Source organism: Caenorhabditis briggsae, assembly GCF_000004555.2.
Source record: "Caenorhabditis briggsae complete genome, chrX, whole genome shotgun sequence".
In the NCBI taxonomy this organism is placed as follows: domain Eukaryota; kingdom Metazoa; phylum Nematoda; class Chromadorea; order Rhabditida; family Rhabditidae; genus Caenorhabditis; species Caenorhabditis briggsae.
In genome coordinates this window covers 14,885,662-14,912,520 of record NC_013491.2, presented here as the reverse complement: position 1 = coordinate 14,912,520, position 26,859 = coordinate 14,885,662, and the positions used below count along the sequence as shown (strand labels likewise).

The following is a 26,859-nucleotide window of genomic DNA, read 5'->3' as shown; positions in this document are numbered from 1 at the left end:
GTGTGCAAATAAAATCTGTAATGAAAAACATTTTTAAAATGTGTACTTTACACCCGAATGAGTTTGGCTAACATAAAAAAGATGACTTGAATACAACAAAAAATCAGTGATTCAGAACACACTTTTTTAATTGAGGATGGGTTTGAAGAATACAGGATTTTAGAATTTAAAAAATTGTACGCACTATTCTAGGCATTTTTCACAAATAAGCTTGTATTTTTAACTAATGTAAGTAAAATTTTTCCAAAACTTTTGCACCAATCTGATACAAAACATGTTTAGTGGTGTTTTATAGAAATCGAAGAAAATTCAACCCATCTTCTCTATTTCATTTATTTCCGAGTTTCCCATCACCTGTTAAAAAGGCAACGAGAGTTAATACTCTTATGGCTTGGAAAGGGTAACAATGACTTCTCACCACATTCTGGGAAAACTAAACAAGCATGTAAATTCATAGAAAACAATTCAGTGATAACGAGAGAAAAATTGTGAAAAATACAACAAAGAGCAGCTCCGGGAAATATTTAGATAGATGTTTCAAGAATTCTGCACTTGTCATTTTCAGATTAAAAATTCGAGATTGAGAATGTTTTCTTGTCTAAATTTCTTGTCTAAATTTGTCTGAATTTCTTGTCTAAATTTGTCTAAATTTCTTGTCTAAATTTGTGTCTTTTCTTCTCATACTTGTTAATCACTGTGAAAAATAAAAAATAACAGAAAAAGACACGTTCAACTGAAAAGTCACTGACTTGAAACATCAGCGGTTGCGAAACGTCTTGGGTGCAAAACGCCACGGAGCCCAAAACTGGCCAGTTAATAACTCAGGAAAAATTGCGAATCCCTCAAATTAACTGGGAGAAAATGCACAAAAATCATTGTATTAAAAAAAAGAAATGGGAAAATACAGTGATGAAACATTTCGACAGTGTTTTAACACAAAAATATGAAATCATCAGCATCCCGATTACTCATAGCAACCTTACACGTGTCGAAAAATGATTGGCCAGAGGGGAAGGGCCATCTGTTTCAAATTCAATGTGCATATCATTTCTTATCAAGAGGATGCTCACCATGAACACTGTTTACGCAAACAGAAAAAAACTATAACAGAAAAATGCGTTTTCACCTTGTTGAAAAATTGATAAATTGACTAACAGCTGGATGGTCAATATTCTCCTCATGGGAAAATCAGGTTGAATAGAAAAGTTGTACATTTCTATCTTTTGATTTATGAGATGAATTTATCTGATCCGTTCAGTCTAGACGCGCAATTATTATTCTTCATCGTTTTTTAAAAACATTCCCAAGTTTTTCTCAGATTGTGCCAATTTCGAATTTCAACATTATCATTTATTGAGATCGTTATAGTACAGAGATCCGAGAGAGCGATGAATCAGAAGCTTGAGATTCGAACGAAAAGAAGCTTCAGTACACATCAGTACAAATTAATTCATGTTCTCCGGTCCATAGCGCTCTATGAGAATGTCCTTGTACTCGTTCTTAACATACTTTTCGTCGTTGTAGTACGTGAGAGCGTTGTACAACCAGCAAGACTCTGGCTGTGGAGCTCCATTGAGCCATTCGAAGCGACGGTTGATGAAGTTCCACACGTGACGCTCGGCATCAGTGAGATCTTCGATAATCTCTTCTACTTCGAACATGGCACAGAGACCTTGGAAGGCGTGAGTCTCCTCGACCAAGAGCATGAACATGTAGAGTTCCTTATATTGGACTCCAATCTCACGGCGGAAGTCATCGAGCAATTGTTCGAAGACAATTTGATCAGTCTGAAATATGTGACTTAACGAGGAACAAGGGAAAATCAATAATCTACCTCAAACACCTTAGCCGTGACGAGACCCCGCTTATTCAACATTTCAGTGATTTTTGCGTCTCTCTTCATCAGCTCATCGGCAAAGCGAGGCTGACCGTCGAATGGGAATGGTTGTGACTTGATGACGAAGTACTGAAACTATCATTTCTTATTGGAAAAATTCAGAAAAAAAAGTCTAAAGATTTCGACACTTTCATAAATCAATAAAGCTTTATTATCCCCAAATAGTTACTTACCAGCTCATTGAAACATGCATCGAACATCGCTATCGTGAGAGAATTCATCTCTTTTTGTTTTGGGGTCAGTAGAATACGATTCTTGTTTTCAGTGGCACAAACGATGTCGCGGCTCATTCTCACAACTGGTTTGAGCAGCAAAACCTTTTCAGGCATGATAGCGGGCATGCTTCAACGATTTTGCTTAAAATTATGATAACTGGAAAAATCGATGATAAGTAAGAGAGGGAAAGAAAATGCAATGAAGAAAAAATATAAAAATAGAATAGATACAAGAATTGGTAACATACCTATTATAGAGGAACAAAAAAAAACAGTTTGAGATAAAATTCGAATCATTTATTAAACTGGTTATTTAAAAAAAAAGAAAGAAGTTATGTTGAACGAAGGGTGCAAAATCCGGCGAGTAGTAGTTCCGATGAGTGTCAAGGTCCAGCTGGAGAAGAAATTTTACTGTAATTTGTTTAGTGAAGGAGTTTTTGCGTTGCACATTTTTTATCAGTATTCGTCAGGTCATAATTTTTTTTAAGATTAAGAATTCAGACAATTTCTGGAATTTATCAGGTTTTTTTTTTATTTTATGATTTGCTCGAAATATTTCTCGAGCAGTCATTCGTGTCAAAATGACGGTTCTTAACCAATATTTAAATCACTTTCAAAACAATATTGAAACATTTTTCAACTTTGTTTCAATTTTGGACCTGACGTTATTTTCGTCTAATAAATTTATTTCAGGACTTCTTTGACCTTTTTTTAAATTTTTTCAACCCTACCATAATCATATATTTTTTTTGCATGCGCTACTTCACAGATAAAAACACTTTGAAAGGGTTCTCCAAACCGTGTATTTTCGCTCATTTGCAGTATCCTCCAGTCGACATCTTGGCTTATCGACGTTGCTCAGGATTTCGCCTTTGTTTTTGATTGACTCCAATTCATACACATATCATCTCAATCAAAATTTTCCTCATTCGCTGGCTACCCATCCGAGAAATATTAGGTTGGCGGGAAAGTCTTTGTCACTTTTTCAATAGTTTATTTCTCAAAGAAAAAATAACCGAATAATTAATTATATTGTCCATCATTATCAACAACATGTCTCCAACGTTCCCTCAATTTATGGATTCCATTGCGGTAGAATCCAGCCGGGCGTGAGGCAAAGTATTGTTTGAGTGCCGCTTCGACCGCTCCACGGGAATTGAAGCTTCTTCCTTCGAAGGCACGTGTCATATCGCCAAATAACCAATAGTCGGAAGGAGCAAGATCAGGAGAATACGGGGGGTGAGGGAGAACATTCCATCCATATCCCATCAGCTCCTGCTTCACTTGTTTCGAAACATGTGGGCGAGCGTTATCATGTTGATAGTACACTTTCTTGTCTTTCAGGGCCGAACGGTCGACTGCTTTCTTGAGGTTTCGTAGTTGAGTAGTGTAGAGGTCTCCAGTTATTGTTTTGCCCTCGGGCAGAAGTTCCCAGTAGATGGGGCCGTCCACTCCCCACCACACAGAGAGCATAACTTTTTTCGGATGAAGGTCGGGTTTGGGGACATCCTGTGGGCTCTCTCCTTCTCCAACCCACTGGGATTTCCTGTGGTGATTATCGTAGAAGACCCACTTCTCATCTCCGGTTATTAGCCGGTCCAGCCATCGATCGCCCGCGTGGAGAGTGAGAAGAGTAATCGAATCGTCGACTCGGCGGTCAAGGTTGGCTTGAGTCAGGTGATGACGTATGAATCGACCAAAAAGTTTTCTCATTCCAAGAGACTTCAAACCTTCAAGGACTGTGCTATGGTGAACTCCGAATGTGACAGCTAGTTCACGGCTAGATTGAAATGGATCCGATTGCAATGCGTGCTTCAGCTTGTCCAAATCCAACTCACGGGGTCTCCCAGAGCGATCCTTTTCATCGAGCGAGAAGTCATCTTTTTCGAAACGATGGAACCAATTGCGAATAGTATTGTAGTGAGGGGCATGTGTGTTGTACACATTCTTCAAGAAAGTTTCCGAATCCTTCATCGTGGTGTGAGATAGGAAGAGGTAAATCAAAACATGTCTGATGTGAATAGCAGTGGGAACAAACATATCGTTTCAATTACAGATGAGGAGCAGGGAAGGAAATGGGGACTTGTTTATATGGAAGGTTCTTATCACCTTGTTATTCACTAGAGTCGATATCATACACAGCCTCCATATACGAGAACAGTGATTAAACAAACAGAGTGACAAAGACTTTCCCGCCAACCTAATACCAAGACCATAATTCAATTTTTGTCGGCAAATAGGATTTCCTGAAAGCCATCATTAGAATCATTGACTTGTTTTGAGTTTCTCACCTTCATTCATTGTAAAGTAGTCTTCTTGACCATCCATTATCATTGATCCAATTTCCATAGTTTCTTTCATCCAAATTCATAGACAACATAACTTTTCATTCCTCTATATTGATATCGAATTAATTTTTTTATACAAAAATTGTGAGAAAAAAAACATCAATTCGGTCTTGATCTAGTCGTGAACTAGATTTTTATCTGGTGTGTTGTTTGAAAAGGATTTTTCAAAAAACTAAACGGTTTTTGGCGAAAATATACAATCCAAGAGAAAACTCTAGCAGAAGTTGACTAATTATTAATTTATGTAGTCTTGATTTGAATAGTTTCTTTTGAACAAAAATGCGCTCAAAAAACTGGGTTTTTCATACCCAAAATTTCGAAAATTATTTTTCAGGACGCCGGAGTTTTATTCTACACACCCCTGAAAATCTAACAGTTAGACATACAAACACAAACACACTTAAAACATAATCAAACATTTATCAAGCAAATAAGTCCCAAATCAGCAATGAAAAGGGTGAGAATCTCAGTTGGAAATCAGAAAAGTTAATGTAGGTGGCCGAGGTAATGTGGCAATTGCAGAAAAAAGGAAAAAAGTGTTCATTCACATAAAATGGTGAAAATGTAAATGACCTTGGCCTCCATTTGAACACGGAAAAAGCTTGAGATTCAACATTTCCTACGTCATGAATAAGATTCAAAAGCGTTGGTACCGGGGGTTTTTTTTACAAAGAAGCGTTTTGGATGTGGGTAACAAAGTATTTTTTAAATATGGGAAATTTGGTTCTAAGAATTTTTTGAGAAGGGGAAAATGAAAATTCACATAGCTGTTCTCGAAATTTTTGAGATACTTTTTTGTACATAAACATTTGGGACTGATGGAACAAATTGGTGTGAACCCTATAAGAAAACGACAAACCGTGTGAACTGAGAAATGCAAATCTATGAAGATGAAATCAATACAATATTGACTAATCAAGCAAATGAGTTTGGATTAATGTTTGGCATGCGGTGTCCCTTTGAAGATATGAACAAGAAATCCTGGAATTGGGAATAAGTTTCCTGGTCCACCAAACAAAACGAAGATTCCAGAACCGGCCAACTTGAGAACCAGTCGGAGGCGAGTCATACATGATTCGAGATTTTTGATGAGCAGGTTTTTGGCAACCTAGAAAAGAAGCTGAAATAGTTTGATTTTCTCAAGATATTTTTAATGACAAAAATCACAAATAATGTCTTTAGTTCTGTCCTGCATGAAGATTATCTGACGAAATCCATTTTTTGCACTCTTACAGTATCCCCCACCCCAATCAAACCTCATTTTCTCCTTCGGCTAGCCGAACCATTACATCAAATTTTCGAAGAGTTAGTTTCTTCTCCTTTGCCCACTCCGATGATTCGAATGTCTTCCCGGCGTCGTTGAAAGTGCGAATGATAGTATCCTAAATTATTTCTTTGGCTGCTGTCTATATCAAGTCCACTCACCAATTTCAATTCCACATCAACAAACAGATCGCTAATATTCTCTTCCTTTGATTGCACCATTCCTACCCGGTAGTTGACGAATGGATAAAATGTTCTGAGAATAATAGTTTTGGTTGTTCGATTATTTTTCAAACCCGCTCCACCGCAATCAGTAAGTTTTTGATGTGAAGTAATTAAAACAGTGGATTTCGGGTGAGAGGGTTTGTAAACATCGTGCCAACCTGGCCTTAAAACATATACATACAAAACGTCAGAAAAATAAAATAAGAATCAGGGCCAAGGAACCCTTTTTGGTTAAAAAAAAGTTGAACCTCACCATGTTGCGCAATTGAATTCTTCATTAATTTAATTTTTGCTCTGGGGGAGGAATTGTAACAAATCAGAAAATAGATCAGAAATGTTTGAATTCCATATGAAAAATAGAAAACCCAAGGCTAAACTATCCCGGCTGCCTGATTTCAGAACTTAAAGTGAGAGAGAGGAGACAAAAAAAAGAGAGTAACTATTATCAGAATGAAAAAACTCATGAAGGGAAATCATTGGAATTATTTCTTATCAGAAAGGTGTCTCAACTCTAATCCTTTAGACTGGTTGTATTTGAAAAGTCTTCGATTGAAGACTGGTCCACAGAACATGCGTGCGTCCATTCTTTTTTTATCGGCCTCGTAACGGTCATAGTGTTTATGAAGGAAGTTTATAGCTTCGCGGCGCTCCTGGAAATTAGAACAACAATGCCGGCCATAAATATATGCAAAAACGTGTTTTTCAGTTGATTTAAACCAGTTTTTCAAAAGTCTGGAACTCGGCTGTCAAGTGTGCGATCACTTTGAAAATATCGGAGATTGTGTAACAAAACTAGATTGAAAACTTTGCATTTTCAGAATTTTTTGAAAATTCCTAGCTTTTCAGTTATTTGTCGATTTCTGAAGAACACTTGCTTTTTACTGTTTTCAGTACAAAAACGAAGGACACGTTTTTGTGTATACTTATGACCAGCACTGCAAGTAAAATCGTTTTCAAATCGATTTATGTTTTAGAATGAATATTTTTAATTGGCTCCAATTTTCACCAGTCGTTTATGCGGAACAGAAAGAGAATAGGACATTTCAAGGAAACATTGTTTTGGTTTACTGGTAGTTTCAATTAGATTCATTTAGGTAGAATCAATGTTAGTTTCCATTGATACTCGAAAAAAATCGTTAAAAACTTACACGACTCGGTTTGGTTGTTGCAATAATTTCGCGATCTTGTTCTAGTCTTGCAATGATGGTGTTTTGATAGTTAATGGAATAGTCTCCGTGTTGTACGAGATATTTAATCATCTGTTTGACTTCTTCAAGCAATTTGATGCCGTCTTCAGGTGAGTTGAGGTCGAGTATCATGTGTGTGTGATGTGAGACTGAAAATTCCAATTGATTTACAGATTTATCTGTCGGGGTCATGAATACCCGAATCACATGCACATCACATCCCCCAGGAGTCATCTCGTAATAGTCAGTAGCATCGCGTTCGTTCTGCATGTCTGGCATATGTACCAATTCCGACTGAAAAAGAATAATACAGAAATCCGATAAAACCTCGAGTAATCACATCAGTCAGTTTTCTGGTCTGTGTGATAGTTTTGACCTAGAAAATATTGAAATTGTTCATGTTTAATATCTGCAGGGAGGTGTCCCCAGACGATCAGAACAAATCGCAGGTTCTGAATTCGTGCTATTTGATCAAGTGTGTTCACTACAACTAACATGAATCTGAACAATTTCCGCAATCTTACGGGAGCATTCTGTCTCGAGTAGTTCGAAAGGGCTGAATCTGACAGCGCTTTTTCAGAGAGTTTCTTGTCGATATATTTGTTTTTATCCAGAATACACTCTTTCATCTGGCCAAGGACACCCAGATCAGATAGAATATCCACCTAAATGTGAAGCAATAGATTATACATAACTATCACTACTCCACTATTTCACAACGACCATGACAATAACAACATTTCAGATTTACATATTTTGATAGATCCGAATATCTTCCTGGTCGAGACCATTTTTTCTCCAATATGGTCAACAGGCTCTCGACCTCTTCTATGTATGGCCGCCATTGTTGCGAATAGTAAATACCGCCAGTCCAGTGATATTTTTGCATGGACTTCTCCTAAATTTGAAGTGAATTTTCAAGATTTCCTAACATTATCAGATTCAAGGATTCCCAAAGTTTTTGGCTTTCAATAGAACTATAGATGTGTCGCGCGTGTGTTGCGACACTCATGGGATGTTCGGACCGGGATTGGAAATACCGAAAATTCCGAAAACGATTTGAGTATCAAATTCCAATCGGAATATTGCAAAAAATTTTCGGAAATAAAGATTTTTGGTCTACGATATATTGAAGTCGCACGCTAAAAGGTTACTTGCTGGTCTTCAGCGAGAAGTCACTTCTACATATTTTTGCGTTTTCTAAACCTGTTTATCAATTTTCAGCGTTTTTTTAATGGGAAAATGGGATTTCCACCTGAAAACTTGAGTGTCGAGAAATTCCGAAAATTACGAAATTCAGAAATTTAGAGAATGGGAATATTCCGGATTCCCGAAATTTCAAGTATTCAAATGTCGGAATTTTCCAAAGCTTCAAAAAATTAAATATCGGAGTATTCCAAAATTCCGAAATTTTGAAACTTACAATTTTCGAGATTCCGAAAAATTCCAAAAAGGTCAATCCGAATAACCCTGGCGCCACTGACGTTGCATTGTAAAATTTCTACAATTATTTCAAAGTTCTGCTTACCCCAAGATCTTTTTTCTTTTTCAGCTGATGCTGAACTCCTTTTTCCAAAGCTTCAAGGACCCGAAGTTTGTACTCCTGCTCTCTCTTCTCATCGACAGACATGTTGGAATCTTCCTCCATCGTCACAGCTTCAGAAGACTCCTCCATATCGATCGGTTGTGAAGACAACCGTACTTCCTCCATCGCAGAACTCAAATCATTCATTTCTTTATTCAAAGAACTCATCCTACCCTAAAAGATTTTTCATGAAGCTTTAAAGAAGAAAAGAAACGGCGAGAAAAGAGTAAAAATGGAAAATAGAAAGTCGAGAAACGAGAAAGATGGAATGGTGAGAGACACGACGGAGTAATTGTGGAGGAATAAAGGGAGAACTGTATATGTAATGCACTCTTTTTTTTTCTTTTTTTGACTCAACAGCGGCATCATCTTTTTTTGTGTGTGGGACACATACGAATGGAAAAAAACTGGCCGTTTTGAGTCGTTTGCAATTGGTGTCAATGTAAAGCCGATAGAGAGCGAATAGTAGGAAATTAACTGATGAATCCAACAAAAAATGCACTGCAAATCTTAATCAATAACAATTCAAATAGAATGTTTCTACAGAAAACTTGAAAAATCCCTAAAAAGTTTTAGATGGATTAGAAAAAAACGGAGGAAAAAGTATTTTTCCATCTCTGAAACATAAATCACTAGGAAGACTTGAGAAAGAGAAAATAATGGGTTGAGAATGGAATAAAAAAATGAACTGGAAAATTGAAACTTTTTTTTTCTTGAAAATTTTTTTCAAAAATGAAGAAAAAACTTTCCACACCTCGAAAAGAAAGAAAAAAAATCAAAAGTTGGGAAATTTATACAGTTTCCCAGTTCCAAAAATGAGCGTTCCCACCATTTTTGTCAGTTGACCAAAAACCATTTTGGCGTTGTTTTTCTTGCACTTTTACGGTTCCGAAAATTGTGACTCCTCCAGTAAAAATTTGAAAATTTCAAGAACAAATTGCAGGTTACAAACGTTTAATGTTCGTTACTTTAAAACTAGAACTTTCGACATTCCAGTTCAATAAAAATAAAAATGTAGGAAATAAAAATTTAGTCTTCGTAATGATCATCGAAATTCATTCAAAATATACAGTACCAACCAATAGGATATAGAGAAACGTATATTTCAGTTGATTTTTAATTATTTTTACCGAATTCAAGAGTCTGGAGCGCCTTTTGTATCATATTGACCGTTACTGTAGTTGCAACTACTCGAAATAGATTTTTAATATCAAAAAATGACGGCTGTGCCGGAGTATATTATCAGAACAAAGCTGAAAAGCACACAGTGTAAAATTGATGCTACCGTAACTTGGTGAAACATACAATTAACAAAATTCTCTTTGCTAGTTGAAACTGTACACATGAATTTCTTGTTTTTATTTCAAACAAGAGAAAAGAGAGGAAATTCGAGTGGAGAGAAAGAAACGATTCCTACAATAAACTTCAGCCATAAAAAATTTGATTTCTGAACGGAAGAAAGGATCGCAACCACTATTGCATGAATCCCAAAAAGAAAACATTACAAATATTTAGAAATACCCCCCATCAATGTTTGGCCGTACTGACGTCTTTAGCTAATGACTCGTTACCAATAAATGCCGAGTTAGTTTGAGTGAAGAAGAAAATATTAAAAATATGAATTTTTTTAAAATGATTTTCTACAAGGTTTTATCATTTGTACAGCGCGACATTTTGAAAACAATTAAAAAAACTACGCCAATTACGGTTACTTATTACCGATAATCGTGGAATAATGTCTTTGGGATCGTAAACTTTGGCTTTTGTTTGTGTGTTTGTGCAATAAAACAAAAAAACATTGAAATGAATGAAAAGGAAATGATGGAAAGCTATGGCCTTTTTGTGGGCATACGGTAACTATAGACGTTGGAGAAAAAAAAACATCATTAGTCTCGGAAAGAGGTCTCACGTTTCCATTGACCACCGCCGGACCCCTGCGGATTTGTCATCATGAGCACCCCCCCCCCCTCCTGAAACGTCATAAATAGAGAATAGAGTTTGTGTCTTGTGTCTGTGGAAGGAGGGAAGACAGCATATTGGACTACGGTATCTAAAGAATTCGATTTTTGTTCTGCTGTTTCAATGCGAGTGGACAATTGCTTAAAATAGCTTACCGAAATATGGAATTAGAGGGATATATGTTTGAGCATTTCGAAACTAGAAAAAATTTTACTACCTGAAAAAAAGAATCTACTTATTACTGAAGCTCCCTTCTCACGCAAATCACAAATTACTGATCTTTTTATATTTTATTTAAATTTGCTATATTTGGCATTAAGGTAAATTCATCACATGTAGCTTCTTTCAGTTTTGTGAATATGAGTAAATTTTGGAGAAATGTCAAAGAAAATAATTATTTACAAGGTTTCCCTTAAAGAAGTGGAAAAAGAATTTGTAAATCCAAAATTGCAACCGAATGTTTCGAGAGAACATTTTATGAGATGTTTAAGACCCGCCATATTCAAAGCTCTAAAAATTCCTAACAAGGGAACCATGTTTAGCCTTCATCTCAGAATTTTTTCTAAATTTGCTCATTTTTCTAAATTTGCACAGTTTAGGGATTAAAATGTTTCAGGTACTGGGCAGGATCAGGAGGAATTTTTGCTGTTGAGGAGATGAAGCAGGTCTACTATCTTAACAAACAAAGCACCTTACAAGGGAACCATGTTTAGCCTTCATCTCAGAATTTTTTCTAAATTTGCTCATTTATAGTTTCAAATACGGGCTTTCTTTTGATGTATTTGGTTTTCTGCACAAATTTCTAGAAGCCGAGAAAAGTCCATCTGAAAATATGCTGTTTTTTTTGGTCTCCTCCTTCCCTTCCACTTTTCCCCTTTCCTCTATACATTCTCCACTGTGGAAATAACGAGCAACAGTGGCTGAGTGGATAGTGGGGATGAATAGTAATAACAAGTTTGGGGTTCGATTCCGTCACTGTCCATTTTCTTTTTTCTTTTTTTTTTCTTTGATGTTGGAGGAATGCTTTGAACTTTTCGAAAATCAAAACTATGTTTGCTCTATTATTTCAGTAGGAAAAAAGCTCGAAAAAGATAATTTCTGAAAAATTCTTGAAGCACTGCTGAAAAGCCTTATCTACTCAAAATGTCAGTCGAAATCCCCTTATTTGATCACATTGGTTGCGGAACTGTCATAAATCAGTCAAGAAGTATGTAAATCTATGTTTTCACAATATTTGAGTGCTATTGGGTGATTTTCGAAGGACTACGATTCATTGGAGTTTTGGAAAAAATCACTTATTTCGGATTTCAAAACGGATATAGGCTACAGAATCTGGTGAAAAGACTCATTTTATCATTTTTTTTTTGCGCTTAGAATTAATTTTAGCACATTTAAAAAATTTTTTCAAAAAAATTTTTTTTTTTGAAAAATGAGGAAACTTTGTCAGATTGTAGAGAAACTTTAAAAATTGCAATTGACACTTAAACAATGCCAAAAAACTCCCATTAACCCTTTCAAATACTCACTCCAAAAGTGAGAAATTAGTACTGAAATCACTTAAACAGCCCATAACTCGACTTCTAGAAATTTGTAAAAAAAATGAAAACCAAATACATCAAAAGAAAGCCCGTATTTGAAACTATAAATGAGCAAATTTAGAAAAAATTCTGAGATGAAGGCTAAACATGGTTCCCTTGTAAGGTGCTTTGTTTGTTAAGATAGTAGACCTGCTTCATCTCCTCAACAGCAACAATTCCTCCTGATCCTGCCCAGTACCTGAAACATTTTAATCCCTAAACTGACTGAAACTCCTTTTGTTATTGATTCATTGAGCTCTTTCCTCAAATCAGTGCTTCCGAACTTCTTCATCTTTGACATCGCCATGCCCCGAACATTCGGAAAGCATACATCTCGCTTTTCACAGCAATACATTCCGATTTTCAAATGATCACTTTTCCTGTTGCTTCATTCGAACTGAAATCGTTTGTATTACATAATTATAATTTTGATGAGAGAGTAGAATAAGAAATAATGAAAACTAGGTTGGAACTCCGACAAAATTTAAAAAACCAAACAAAGAAGAGCCACAAAAACTTCGGCTGGTTTTGCGAGTAATAAACCGGGCGACTGAGCCTGGAGGGTCCCGAGGCTCCGCAAGCTCCGCCCATTTCTGCCGCACACTGAACTCACCGTGCACACACGGCACTCATAGCGTTCTAAAAACAGAGAAAACCTCAACAATCGAAATTCGGATAGTGTGAGTGAGAAGAAAGAGCGGCGCTTTATGTTTCAGAAATTGTGAGTAGAGCCAACCAAATTACCGGGTTGAGGTTTGGCATTCATTTCTCGACTTGGACAACTAAAACATGTGACGATCATCGAATGGATGAGTTTCAAGAGAAAGAAAATGAGACAGGAAAAAAAAGTGGAATGACGAATCTAATGGTATGGTCGGAAGCTCTTTGATGGAGAAGGAAGACACTCGAAACAAATTGGCCTCAAATAGAGGTCTAAATTGTTAGAATGCGTAGCGAAGAAGTGATCTTAGATTTTTCTATTTTCCTTCAATAGGATTACGATAACTAAGTAAAACTTAAAAGTTCCTTTTAAAAAGGTTGTAAAATGAATCATAAAAATTGGTTTTGGCAAGCTAGAAGCTATTGCTACAAGATATACGGTAAATACTCAGATAAAATGTGACAGTTGATAATAATATGGAATATTCTACTATGATAATCTTTTTTGACAGTGTAATGCAAATTATGTATACTCACTACATACTGGCATTTTATACACTCCCTCCTCCTGTCAACAAACGAGAGAGGCAGGTGTGGGAGAGTGAAAGACTGGTATCCTCATATTTGGCACCGCATATGGCAGTATTTATCGCCCTTATAGCTCAGTGGCAGAGCGCTGGTCTTGTAAACCAGAGGTCCGTAGTTCGATCCTGCGTGGGGGCATGACTTTTTACTTTTTGTGTCTTTTTTTGTCAGTGTCGTTATAGTTTCAAGAGCGATAAAATTAGAAATGGAAATTCATTGAATCAGAATTTGTAATATTTTTTCCTTGATTTTCATGATACTCATTCATTTCCTAATTTTTCAAAATGTACACTGTTCACATTCAAAAAAATTTAACCTCCTATTGAATTGTTAAATAATTTATCACAATTGCAATTCTTTTTATTAATTTCTTCACTCTAAAATGATACTCACAATAAACAACACCACAAAAAGAAAAAAACAATTTGCCCCCACGCAGGATTGAACTACGGACCTCTGGTTTACAAGACCAGCGCTCTGCCACTGAGCTATAAGGGCGACACGCACTCTCGGTAACTTTCTTGCACAGGAAAGTAACACACGCACATACAAACCCACTCTCTTCCCTTCTCACCTCATGAACAAAGTATATGTGTTCATGAGACGACCACAAGAAATGTGTTTCTATTTTTTTTGATGACGAAGGTCTTGTCATTTTGAAAACTTTAACGGTTTGGTTTTGTTTTCAGCTATTTTCTCTTTCTTCCTCAATCCAATTCTCATTAAGCCTGTTTGACCGTGCCCCCTTACGTCTTTTGAGTTTTTCTAAGAAACCGATTGTAAAAAAGATGGAAAACGCATACAATATCCATCATACCGGGATTTGTTGATTTTGTTTTGGATGTTTCGTTTTTCTGTCTGGTCTGGATGAGCAGCAGGGCGATGGACTTTAATTAAATCTAGGAATGATGACGGCAATTTGATTGTTCATAGGTTCGCTGTAAGGCGGAATGAATTCTAAGAAAACAGTGACGAGTGGAGAATCAAAAATAGAAAGAAAATGATTGAGAAATCTTCAACGTTTTGGGAATCAAATGAAAAAGGGGATCAGAGAAAGCTAGTTAGAGTATAAGTCAGATACTAGATAAAACTGATTCGATCACTTGTGTCTAAAAATTGTTAGATTTAAACATTACTTGACGATTATTGAGAGTTATCCCACGCTGAATCAGCGATTTTCGGAACGGAATTTGGAAGACAAAAAGTTTGCAACAATTTCGAAATGAAATTACGTCCTCAATAATCCTGGAAAAAATTCGGAATGATATTTTAGTCGGAATACTTTCGAAAATTTTTTTCAGAATCAAATTTCGATCGGATATTATTTTTTGAAATTTTTCAGTTTGGAATATTTTGAGATTCCGAAATTCTGAAACTCGGAATTTCCGACATTTCAAAAAAATCCGAAAAAGCTATTCCAAACACCCCAGCGCTGAATTCAAATTTTTGATAGAAATTCTGAATGGTTGGTTACTGTAGCATTTTCCAAAATTTAGACTCAAAAAAAATCTGAAAACACATAATTTATTTGCCAGACTTTTTGGCACGGATGTCATGAAAAAAAAATCCCTCAAGTATTTTTCGACGGAGGATGACGGTTGTCCTGAGCAATCGGGATGCCAAAACATGCAACCATGGAAATTAGCGAGAGCCCCACGTCATTCGAAAACAGGATTTGGGACATTTGGGATTAGATTTCAGAAATTTTGGGGTAAGGGATAATAATTTTTAAACTAAGAGAATGGAAAATGTTGTTATTGTTCAAATCTGCAATTAAGAGCAGGTCTAGGAAAACTACCGTAACCTGGAAAAAAATAAATAAACCTATTTCCAAGTTTCAATAACTTTTTTCGATACTCTGCGGCCACGGCCATCGGCGTTTTTTCTTAATAAACTGACATATATACAATACTGATCTATTCAATCAACTCAATTTGAAAATGTCAGAAACCTACCTATGGAACTCACTTTCAACCGACAGTAAATTTTTTCATTTCCGTACACAACGACTCTCAATCACTCTATAACCTACCGTACATCCAAATAAGAAAAATAAAACAATGAGAGTGGAGGAAGTGAATGGAAGCCAATAACGCTGGTCGTCGTGTGTGCGAAGATGGATGAGCTGGAAGAGGAGGAATGGGAGAAGAAAAATGGGGAAAAAGAAGAAGTGGAATTGAATATCCACGTCACCGAGATTGGCACCACCACCATCCTCACCGCTAAATTATAGGTCCCATTCAAGAAGAAAGAGAATGTAAAGAATGGAGGGACTCGCTTTGAACTGAGAAACCTGTTTCGTAAGTAGGTCTGATTCGAAGCTCAAGAGAAGTTCCAGCCAACAAAATAAATCCGAATAACGAAAAATTCGGAATGGCAACATGCGAAAATAAATTTTTATTGAAAATATCACAAGTCTCTAATTAGCGCGGATGAGAGACAAAGTATAATCAGACTAGAAATTTGAAAACCTCATGTATTTTCATAAGAACTCTATTCACTCATCTCTCTTGAAAGATCCTTTCCAGATAATAATGAGGAAACTGATGAACTTAATTTCGGGTGAAGAAACTCAAAACCCTCACAAACACAACATATACACACATACAAATCGTTGTTTTCTTTTTTTTTTGATAGTGCCTCTACACAAACATGTGAAAAATGAATGATCTAAGTAGGACGTCCCTTCTAGACTTGACGATCCATACGTTTCACCGAAAATTGCCTTCGTTTTTCTTAAAACCAGACTCTGAGGACGCTGCTCGGAAAGTGTGACGAACAAATTGGGAGGGGTAGGAAGATTCTCGGCGGATGCTCCTCACGAAAAAAAAGCAAATGAAGAAAGAGAAAAAGGAAAGCGAACACAGTTGTTTGAAGAAACTTTAAAAGTTCCAAATGGAAGGTTGAAAGAAAGTACTTGTACACAAAAAATACTGTACCTACTGGTAGGTGCAGTACGGGGCGAAAGTATATCATTTTCAGTGCATAAAAACAATTTACAGTTTTTTTGTCAGTGTTGCCACGGAACATTTCTTCACGGGTTCAATAATGGGAGATAAGCGATTTTATAGTGACATAACTCTCATTTCAGTGGTAATTTTGGAATTGTTGACATTTTTGCTTACAAATCGATCATTTTATCAGAGATGAATTTAGCAAAAAAAAAATGTCATTAACCAAAACTAATTCCTGTCATTTTCAGTATGATCTGATCTTTTAAATTAATTGAAATATTCTGGAAAACGTTTTTCAGGGCTCCAACGTTGTATTTTTTTGAAACTGTTAAATACGTGAAATACCGCATCTGTTACTGTATATTCGGCACAACTCAAAATATTACCAACACGGGATGATTTAACTAATAAACGCCTTCATGTTGCATCATCCTTAATCTTTCACAACAATCCGGCTAACTGGGCAACCTGAAAATTGGAAAAGTTCGAGAAATATTTTCTCCTGATGTAACCTCAATAATGGTAAATGTTTAAAATAACCTCTCTCGTACCTGAAATTTTTTTTATCACTCCTCAAAATCCACTGATTTTTTAATGAAAATTCAAAATCTCATTTGGCTAGTATCTTGAAAACCACTTATTCCTTTTCCGAATTCAAATATATTCTTCTTAACGAGGCAGATGTTTTTGTTGGTTCAGTTCCCTTCAACCCCGTCCTTCCATTCAATACCATCTGCTCGGTGATGTGAATTCGTTTTTTGTTTGAACGACCTTTCCAAAAACAAGATAACCGCTTCAATAAGAGAAATGAGAAATGTTGATATATTTGATATAACATTATTCGTTCATGCTTTCAAAGCTTATGAAATGCAGAAGTCGGAACAAATCGTAGGACAGTGCCAAAGTGAGCAGAAGTGAATGATAAGTGTAGCAAGAATAAAATCGGGGAAAAAGAAACTGGATTCTAAACTGGGGACAAAGATACTCGGGATTGATAATAGAAATTTAAAATTGTTTGATAATAATAATGTGTAGAGGTGATAATATTAATAGAAAGGTCAAATAATGCAAAATAAAAAACTAGTCGAAAACCGGAGAAAGGAAGATTAAAATGTACCGCAGATAGTAGACTACTCTTCATTAGCTCTGTCCTCAATTTCTTTGATTTCCAGCTTCAACGTTTCTATTTGATCCGGCAAAAAAATCTCCACCAAGGTCATTCTAGTTTCGTGTAGCTGAAAAAGTTCCTGATTAATGAAATCAATCATCAGAAATTTGAACCTACAATAAAAGCCGTTTTTGTGACCTGTCGCATTGCATCGATAGTTTTCTGATGTTCCTCATAAACATTATAATCGGGACGATTATGCCAATTCTCCCTGAATTCCTCCTCGCTTTTCTTCATCATAACGAACTGAAGAGAAACTAGCTTCAAGAAATAATTGGCTGTTTCTGAATACTTCAGGGATTGACTGAAAAATCTTGACTGTAATTTAATCCTAGATTTTAGTGACTTACTTATTAGTATACTTGATGCTCCATCTTCTTCGAGCTGCCTCAATTTTTTCAAGAATTTCATCAATTGGTGCAGCAAAATCAGAAGGTCTGAAGGGCTCTGGAAAGCGAGCAGCATGAACTTTAACAACCTCAATCGATGCTCCAAGCAGGGCTGTTCGAATTTTCATGCACTGTAGAGCATTGTCCAACAAGTCTAGGCAGGGCTTCCTTCTCAAGTACTCGTAGGTGTTTCCTCCGTTTTGAATACGTGCCAAGTTTTCAGAATGTCTTATAACTTCGTCCATATGTTTGGTAATTTTATCAATCTCACTCTTGGTCGGATCGTAGGGGCGTCGATCCATCAACATAATAGTTTCACTGGTATCTTCTATTTGTTTATGCAGCCTGTAGAACACTATTTATTGGAAAACCGAAAATTACATCACCACATTGATAAGCGCTCCGGCCATTTTTCACGAATTCCTTGGTTTTCGAATTCTTGCATATTAGACTCTACTTCAATTATCATAATTTTCCATCCGATGATTTCTCTTAACACCTTATCGTAAACTGTTTTTAGATCCAATTGCTTCAAATCGTTCAAGATCTCCTCAGGACATTGCTCAACCACGCTCGAAACTGACTGAAAACTCGTCTTAATTGGTGTGTATGTTAATCTCACAATCAAACCTCTTCAACTTGTGGTTTACAATTGTGTAGAACAAAATTTTGGCACACCTTGGTAGAAATATAATGCATAAATGATTCATCAAAGCTATTTGGTTGAACGGTCGACTTGAAAAATGGTTTCCATTCGACTTTCAAGTGCTTCTCGAATTTCTTTCTCCAGTAATCCTCACTGAGATAAGGATGAGAAGGAGGTGGAAAATCGCACATGACAATCTGAAGATTTCGCAAAGTTTGAATCAGAAAAAGAAAGGAAAAATGAGCCAAGAGAAAGAGTACGAATGAAATCAATCCAAAAATCAAAAAAATTTTAAACTGCTTTATTTCTCGTTGAATTGACGTTAATGGCAATTGGTCGAAATGGAGTAATAAAAAGAACAATTAGAATTTGTGGTGATCAAGAGGAAAATGGTAAGAGCAAATAAAAGTCGAAACGGGAGAGGATGGAATTCGTTTCATTTCCTTCCTTTTGCTCCTCCCACTTTCTTTCTCTTTTTGAGCAGCACCTGCCAGCACCAAAAACAGAATTTCTTGCCTTTTCATACCCGCAAAATCGTATCCTTATGTTTAAATAAAAAACGTAAGCACCTTCCTAGGGCAATTCTTTGAAAAAGAGTAAAGTTTTCATAAAATCAATAGGAATATTGGTAAGGAGTTTTGCATGGTAAAATAACTGTATGTCACTTTTATGCATAGACAGAAAAAGGCTGTTTTGAATAATAAAAGAGACAGCATTCAATATATTTTGTTATCAGTGAGGACATTGAATATGAGGAGAATAGAATAGTATACTGATTTGAGGCTCCTGGACGTTTCAGAACCCGACGTTTCGGAACCACGACGTTTCAGAACCCGACAGTTCAGAACCCGACAGTTCAGAACCCGACGTTTTAGAACATGATGTTTCAGAACTTTTCTGCATTTTTGTATAGTGGTTTTTGCGCACCAAATGAGCATTGCTCACTTAAATTTTGTGTATTTCTGTGTTTTATTCATTCTCATCTACCGTACTCCATGGGCTTCTATTAGAGGGTGGGCTCCTATTAGAGGAAATACGGTACCTCAATTCCTGTACAAGATATTAAAGAAATGGTCAATTTATAAAACATTTCGATGTTATGATAAATACTTTATCAGTGGATATCTGTTTCATATTTTTAACAGGAACCGAGAAAAACGGGCTCAAAAATGATAGCGAGTAGGAAGGTTCTCAATTTTACTTTTTACAAAATGTCCTAGAATCAGGGCTTCAAAAAAATCCGTTCCTTCAGTAAATCCAACAATGGGTCTTGGAGCTGACACAATTTTCGAATCCCTTGCATTTTTGGAAATTTTCCATTTTTCTTTCTCGGTATTGAGGCGCCCCTCAATTTCCATTCAAATGCAGCTGTTTTCTGCCCGTCTAATTACATTCAGTACCACCTGTTCGACAATCTGTGTGTAATTTGTCTTCTCTTTTCTGTTGACCTTTCTTTACGAAAAAAACCTATGCAGAAGGTTACTGTACTTGAGACTTCTGTTCGTTTGAAATTGTTGAATTCATCAATCTGTCAGGGACAATGAAATGGTGAATCACTACTTCCCGAAGTAGCAGGAGTAATGCTCAGGAATCGGAAACCTCGGATTCTAATCTCAGCGGATATTCAGAAGGCTTTCTTGCAAATGCAACTTCACATCGGTGATAGAGACGCCACCAGATTTCTTTGGATTCAACCCAATGGCTCCACCAAGATGCTATGGAATTCTACAACCAGAGCAAACAAATCTTCACCGATGCAAAAATGAATTTGTGCCAATTTCACTGCAACAACGACGTCGCCAATGACTACTTTGAGAAAATGGAAAAGTCAAGAGAATCCGATGACCAGAAGCTGCTTGGTACGAAATGGAATCGTTTTACGACCCACTCGGATTCCTTACGCCGACTACTCTCCAAGGAAAGTTTTTTCAAGATCTCTGCCGAGACAATCTGCCATGGGATATACCATTGTCCGAACCTCTCCACAAACAATGGATCGACATTGGCAACCATTGGAAAGGACAACCATGGACAATTCCGCGTCAATACTTCACCGGTACCTACTCAAGTTTTTCCTGAAAAAGAGGAATCAACACCATGAAGTGATCATTGCTCTGGTTTGCATCTTTTTGATTGGAATCACCTCTGAATGCACGGAAATTGCTTCTTTTCAAGCTGCGGATTCAGTGTGTGTTTTTCGAGACGGAAACGAAATGTGTATGCTGAACAAAGTGAGTATTCTCAATCTGAGACCAAATGGAAGCGTTGGATGTTTCAATGACCTCGAAGGAGCCGATGTATTGCACACTGTGGAGGTAAAAGTGCAAGCAATCAAGTCTACTTGCCAATCACACTCTCACTTCTATGCCCGTGACTACGACTTGCATCATCAGTACTCTCATCGTTGTGCAGGAGCCGGAAGTTGCGTGTCAGCGAAGTGTTCCAAGACAACATTGCAAGATACTATCGAAGAACTTTCGCTCGATTCAAGAAAATCTCCTGGATTCACTAAATGCTTCGAAGGATGTGGATGCGTCACTTGCGGAGGATGTTTTCGATGCGACAGTAGCTGTCTCTTCAATAGAGTCTACGCTACGACAAGATCAAACGACATCTACGAAGTCTTCATCTGCCAACGTGAAAAACAACTGTGGACGTCACCATCAGTATCGGAAGCAAAGTTTGGAATGTGGATATCCACCACGGAATTCCTTACAAAATTCCAAGCACAAATGTTTCCGTTACCATCACTAGTTTTTCCACTCCACCGTCACCAATCCATGGAGCAACATTCATCAAAAGAACTGGTAATAGTGGACGAGAAGGTTTTGGTCATTCACAGACCACCGTGGCATCAAGTGGATATCCATCAAAAGGACTCATTGGAGAATTGCAATAGAATTGCGCTACGATGAACGATGCCAGTCAATTCAACTGCCAGTTCGACAAATCATTGTGCACTTGTATGGGACAAGGCACTTACGTGGATTGTCTTTGCAATAGGATTTCGTTGGAAGACATTGTCAAGAGGACTTTATTGCCAAGACTAGAAACGGATACGATCATTCGGGAGCATGAAGGAAGAGTGACCACGTCAACTGCAACAACTGCTTTGGTGAACTTGCAGCTCAACTTTGCAAATCAAACCATCAGCCGTGCCGCTCGGGAGGGTGCTTGTAAAGCAACATCACAGGAAGTCGTGGGCTGCTATTCTTGTAACGAAGGAGCCACCGCCAAGGTGAAATGCTTCTCTGACCTGGACGACTCGATTTCCGTATTGAAGTGCCTATCATCGATCTCGTTTTTGGAATGCAGCAAGATCGGAGTCATCAATGAAGTGTTCTTATACACTTCGAGTGCTGATCTCAGTTGGGATTGTGAAGTTTCATGCGGGAATGGATCAAGCTCGATTACGATGCGAGGACAGCTACAGGACCAACTTCGTTTCGAGAAGAAGGAGTATGGAACAGATCGATTACAGAGTGTCATCTTCGATTCAATTGGCACTCATCTTGCGAATGCGGTAACCACGGTTTTTGGAGGACTGCTCAAATGGATTTCCAGTATTTCGGTGATTTCTCTGGTCTTCTTGATAAGTCTTGTTTTTATTATCTACCGAGTTCTTTCTCGTGCCTTGCCGTTTCCGTGGCGAGTGTCACCTTTGGTGAGAAAGAATAAGCGATTGGAGGAGAAAATGTAGTTTAGCTCCTTCATTTCTAATGTTGATCAAAATTCATAAATTGTTCCCTTTTTCATGTATTGTTAATGATATTCCTTTGCCTCTCCCAATTATACGGTGCTGTGTGGTGACTGTTTCCGCGTGGCACCGGAATTGCTATAAATAGGGGCCCGGCTTTTACTCATTTATCTCTCTCTCTCTCTCTCAATATCTCTTATATCTCTCTTTTTATCACTGTGTCTTAATAAATCTATCTAAAGAAAAGTTTTTTTCTTTATAACCACTAAATTCCTATGATACCTCTAAATTCATATGGGACCTGTAAACTTCTATGGGAACTCCTATGGGACCTCTAAATTTCCATGGGACCCGTAAACTCAGATAGAGCCCATGTTTATACGTACCTGTTTCGATTTCTCACCCCATTTTGTGAAAATAAAATTTTCACAAACTTCAAATGCAATGTGTTGCAAGAAAGAGTAATCCGCGTTCCAATATTGTGTGGCACCGGTCAAAGAAAAGGATCCCTCGGAAATTTTGGCGAGATGCTTCCCAATTTCTCCTCTCGGTGTGAATCCGGTGGAAGTTTGAATGAGTTCATGCCTAGCTGAAAAGCAATTTCTGTTGTTTGAAATTAAAATGAGTAATTATTTTTGAGTCCAAAACGATAGGACGAAACAATTCAGAGATATGCAAAAGGAAACGTTTTCAATTTTTTTTGGGTATTTTAGAATAACTTAAAAAGTGGACCGCACATTTTACAAGAACAAAGAGTTTACAAAAACAAAAAGTTTACGCGCTCGCATTTTTTCTCTCTATATCCAAGCGCATTGATTCCAAGAATCAGAAACGCACGAGTCTCCGCCCAGACGTAGTCACAACATGGCTGTTGCCGGGATAACGAATACTATCGATTGACTTAAAAAGGAAACGTGGAAAACCCCTATACCTCTCGAATACAATTGGGGCAAACGACCGAAGGAATGGAAAAAGACAACAACAGAGATTTGTAGAGTTATATGCATTTATTATTTGTATAATATGAAGAAAGATTTGAGATTAATCGAATACGAAAAATCGTTAGAATCAGAAAGCTGAAAGGAATCAGGGAGCAGAAAAGAGAGCTTGAATCAACAAGAGATACTAAATAGATGACAAATGTTGGAGAAAATGAGACACATCGGGCGGTAAAATTACGGAATGAAAAACACATTTCACGAGATAATCAGAAAGATGGTAAAGCTGAAAAAAGCGGGAATGGTTTGATATAACAAGTTTCAATTCTTAATTAGCTTTTTGTCGACTTGAGCATTAACAGTGGCTTTCTTTGACAGCGCTTTTTTCTTCAGTTCGCGAGTGATCCAGGCGTCTCGCGTGAAAATTGTCCCAAGTGTTGCGTTGATTTTGCTTAGCTGAAAATGTTCAATAATTGCTTTATTTTCCGTACGTCCCGTTAAAAGAAAAACATGACATCCCAGCCCTGAGTCCAAGTTTGTGGATACAAACAAATTTCTGGATAAATTCGGAAGCTTTTATTGGAAGGGGCCCAGAGCGATTTCTGACCATTCGTTTTCAAACACTGTGTAGCGGAAAACACTTTTATTCACAATACCTTCGTTTTGTTCAGAGGAATTTCTACTTTCGAGATGAATACTGTATTTGAAAGAACATTTATTTTGGGATAAATCCATTCTTTTAAATTTAGAAAAAACTTTTAACAGTAGATAGCTTTTTTGAGATTCTGGGGATTGCTTATAGCATCTGTCATTTTCTCTCAATCCGTATAATTCTAAATATTTTTTTACCTCGACGCAACTGGTCTCCGTGTCAAAAAAATGATCCTTCTGCATCTTTTCTGGCTTTCGGAACGAATCGTTCCGTAGGAATCCGAGTTCTGTTTCTTTTTTAAGCAACACTTTGAATTGCGCCGTGACGTATTGCAAGAAAAAGTCTGCTGACTCGATGCACTTCTGACTTTCGCTGAAACACTTTCTATTCCAACGGAAACATTTATTCTAAAACTCACTGGTCACGAAATTCTTTTTTCCAGGCGTCCACAATTTCAACGATTTCCTCGAGAGTGTCGACAATTTTTTTGTCTAGAGGTGCTTCGTTTTCTCGTTGAGCGGCAACACTTTCTCTTGGGTTCTGTGCCAAACTCTCTATGTATGTATGTCCAATCATAATTCTGGTTCTCAAATGATTTAGTTCTCTTTCCAATTCTCGAACTACTGGGTTTTCAACTTTGGATTCTGGATCTCTCGGAGAGCTTCCTCTTTGCTTCAACCCTAGACGTCCAAGATTGTATTGATCTTTTATTTTTTCTATGTGACCATGTATTGTTTCCACGTCATGATCCGACAGATAGAGAAAATCGGACTGGTAGTTTTGAATAAATTCCAATATTGGGTCGATCCAGCCCATGAGACTGTAAAAATTTCAGTTTCAATTGAGAGAATTGTGAGGGAAACTTACTCTTCAAATCTTCTTTCGTAGTATCTATCAAACAACTCTTCGTTAAAACTCGCCGTTTCAATTTCTGAGCACTTAATGTGTGTCATCCATTTTGCTACTTCATGTTGAAGCTCTTTGTGGGTAGCGGGAATGTCCATCACTTTGATAGTTTCAACAATTTTCGATCTGCATTTCGATTTGTCATTTGGTCTCTGAAAAAAAGGTATTACAGATAAAATCAGTAAATTCTGAACCTTAGTTTTCACAGTTTCTGGCCATATAATGAAGTTCTCGCACACAGTCGTAGCAAGATATTTCGTGAACCAAGGAAAATGTTCTCCTGGTTTCGGAATTTGCTGGAATGCCTCGATGTACAACTGGTTGAGATCTTCTCGACATTTGGTGTACACAGCAAGAGTGTCTGGAGATGGATCAGGTAGACCTTCGATATACACTATAGCCATCTGTAATTCAATGATTTAATGAGGATAATTTGACTTGATTTTAAAAATGATGAAGTTAGGAGGCAGAAAAAGAGAACAAAGGTATGAGATGCGGTCCAAACAACGCACTTGCTGAATACTAGCAAAAATAAAGACACATTACTGTTTCCATCAAATAAATTGAATACGTTTGAAATATACGAGGCAATTAAAGGTAAATGTAAAATATGTAACTTGAAGATACAAAACGAGGGAAACGGGGAAAAATGAGTTCACCTAGTCGTTTACATTCTTGTTGTGAAAGATTTGTTTGTTGTGGGCAATTAAGGTTAAATGCGAAAAGTTACATAAATTTGAATATGTCACATTGCGAAAGATACGAAACGAGGAAATATAGAAATGTTTCAACAATGATGAGAAATATAACTGTGGGTAGTGGAAGCAATGAATGATCAGCAAGCGCATGTATTGAAATGGTAATTTTTTGAGATGAGACAGCAAGTTACTACATCTGCTCAGCAACTTGTGAATCATTCTTTGGTGAATTGTCACTTGTCGTGTCGAATTCGAAGGCCGCTCTCAACTTTTCGGAAGTGCATCCAAACGTTTCAGCAAGATGCTTCTCGACGTCTAGGATCTGAATAGTTACACTGATCACTAACTTTGGATAACAGATTTAAGATACCATTTTTCCTATTTCCCTTGTTTTTTTCGCTTTCAGTAAAACTAAATCTGTTGAAATTCCCAATGAGGGTTTATTCTCTGTTAAATATGGAACAAATTCAATTCTCACCATCTCGTCTGCTTTGACTGTATCTTCAATAAACATCTTATTTCTAGTCTCCTCCTCAGTCCTCCTGATAGCCATTTTCCGATAACATTCGTAGTCGGAAGCAATAATGAAGTATTCTCTCAATTGTTCTATCACATGTTTAATATAGTATTCAGCTGCGTTCAGATAGCGACTCACTCTCCTGAATATAAGAAGGAGCGATTTTCAAAATTTTCAATTTTCATCCCAAATCACTTCGATTTCCAAAACTTCTGTGAAGTTTCAGTAAAATCACGTGAATTTCCAAAATCCCAGAACTCGAACCGTTCGAGTTCTGTGAGACGAACTTTTGAAATCAAATAATTTGGAGGAGGAGAGTCATGACCAACCAAGCCAAGAAAACGGTTCCCCTCCAGCATATCTCAAACCACTAAAAGCAATAGATGCCATGTTGAATACGATGGAAAAACGGGCTGCCGATCGTCTTGAATCCATTCTAACGGCTCACAGGAACAATTGGCCAATTCTAGATGGCGATGGATTGCTGGCATTGAGCATTGAGGAACATCTTACGCCGCCGAAGAAACTCTAGCCAAATGGCAGAAAAAGTACAGCGGCAAGTAAGTTTAATTACATTCAGTACCGGTCAATCAGACAGACAAAACCAAAACTTCCAGTTCATTTTTAATCATTTTGACCTTTTTTTCAGAACTCGGGAAATACCTGAAAAACCAGGGATTCTTAAAGGAATCGGTGAATGAAAAGTTCTTAATCTAGTTCTGTTCTACACCCTCTAAAGGTTTCAAAATGATTGGAAACTTGACCACCAAGCTCCTATTTACTGTACATGTCA

The 26,859-nt window shown here is 37.1% G+C and overlaps 7 protein-coding genes and 2 non-coding genes across 9 annotated transcripts in view; 2 read left to right on the top strand and 7 right to left on the bottom strand.

Moving 5' to 3' along the window:
- Positions 1–1,445: 1,445 nt before the first annotated feature.
- On the bottom strand, positions 1,446–2,238 carry CBG27911 (the record flags this gene model as incomplete). The annotated part of the gene is made up of 3 exons (XM_045240175.1): positions 1,446–1,787; positions 1,835–1,966; positions 2,071–2,238. The coding sequence occupies 3 exons, from the start codon at positions 2,236–2,238 to the stop codon at positions 1,446–1,448; spliced, it is 642 nt and encodes a 213-aa protein (XP_045097909.1).
- A 3,156-nt stretch (positions 2,239–5,394) lies between these two features.
- Positions 5,395–5,945, bottom strand: CBG00220 (the record flags this gene model as incomplete). The annotated part of the gene is made up of 3 exons (XM_002645257.1): positions 5,395–5,568; positions 5,717–5,842; positions 5,886–5,945. The coding sequence occupies 3 exons, from the start codon at positions 5,943–5,945 to the stop codon at positions 5,395–5,397; spliced, it is 360 nt and encodes a 119-aa protein (XP_002645303.1).
- A 485-nt stretch (positions 5,946–6,430) lies between these two features.
- Positions 6,431–8,867, bottom strand: CBG27910 (the record flags this gene model as incomplete). Its single annotated transcript, XM_045240174.1, has 4 exons — positions 6,431–6,598; positions 7,097–7,429; positions 7,660–7,800; positions 8,664–8,867. 4 exons carry the CDS (start codon positions 8,865–8,867, stop codon positions 6,431–6,433), a joined length of 846 nt encoding a protein of 281 aa, XP_045097908.1.
- Positions 8,868–13,567: 4,700 nt separating this feature from the next.
- On the top strand, positions 13,568–13,639 carry CBG28255. The gene has a single exon. It is a non-coding gene (tRNA).
- Positions 13,640–13,927: 288 nt separating this feature from the next.
- Positions 13,928–13,999, bottom strand: CBG28827. The gene has a single exon. It is a non-coding gene (tRNA).
- A 3,586-nt stretch (positions 14,000–17,585) lies between these two features.
- On the bottom strand, positions 17,586–18,849 carry CBG00217 (the record flags this gene model as incomplete). Its single annotated transcript, XM_002645256.1, has 5 exons — positions 17,586–17,690; positions 17,741–17,927; positions 17,974–18,357; positions 18,399–18,595; positions 18,643–18,849. 5 exons carry the CDS (start codon positions 18,847–18,849, stop codon positions 17,586–17,588), a joined length of 1,080 nt encoding a protein of 359 aa, XP_002645302.1.
- A 1,611-nt stretch (positions 18,850–20,460) lies between these two features.
- CBG00216 lies at positions 20,461–22,358 on the top strand (the record flags this gene model as incomplete). Its single annotated transcript, XM_002645255.1, has 2 exons — positions 20,461–21,465; positions 21,600–22,358. The coding sequence occupies 2 exons, from the start codon at positions 20,461–20,463 to the stop codon at positions 22,356–22,358; spliced, it is 1,764 nt and encodes a 587-aa protein (XP_002645301.1).
- Positions 22,359–23,614: 1,256 nt separating this feature from the next.
- CBG00215 lies at positions 23,615–25,255 on the bottom strand (the record flags this gene model as incomplete). The annotated part of the gene is made up of 5 exons (XM_002645254.1): positions 23,615–23,749; positions 24,143–24,317; positions 24,364–24,765; positions 24,813–25,003; positions 25,046–25,255. 5 exons carry the CDS (start codon positions 25,253–25,255, stop codon positions 23,615–23,617), a joined length of 1,113 nt encoding a protein of 370 aa, XP_002645300.1.
- Positions 25,256–25,739: 484 nt separating this feature from the next.
- The window catches only part of CBG27909, a gene marked incomplete at both ends in the record, with an annotated part of 2,908 nt that continues 1,788 nt past the window's right edge, over positions 25,740–26,859 (bottom strand). The window contains 2 exons of the mRNA XM_045240173.1: positions 25,740–25,871; positions 26,028–26,208. Of these exons, the coding sequence (XP_045097907.1) occupies positions 25,740–25,871; positions 26,028–26,208 (313 nt within the window). The remainder of the gene's footprint in view (positions 25,872–26,027; positions 26,209–26,859) is intronic.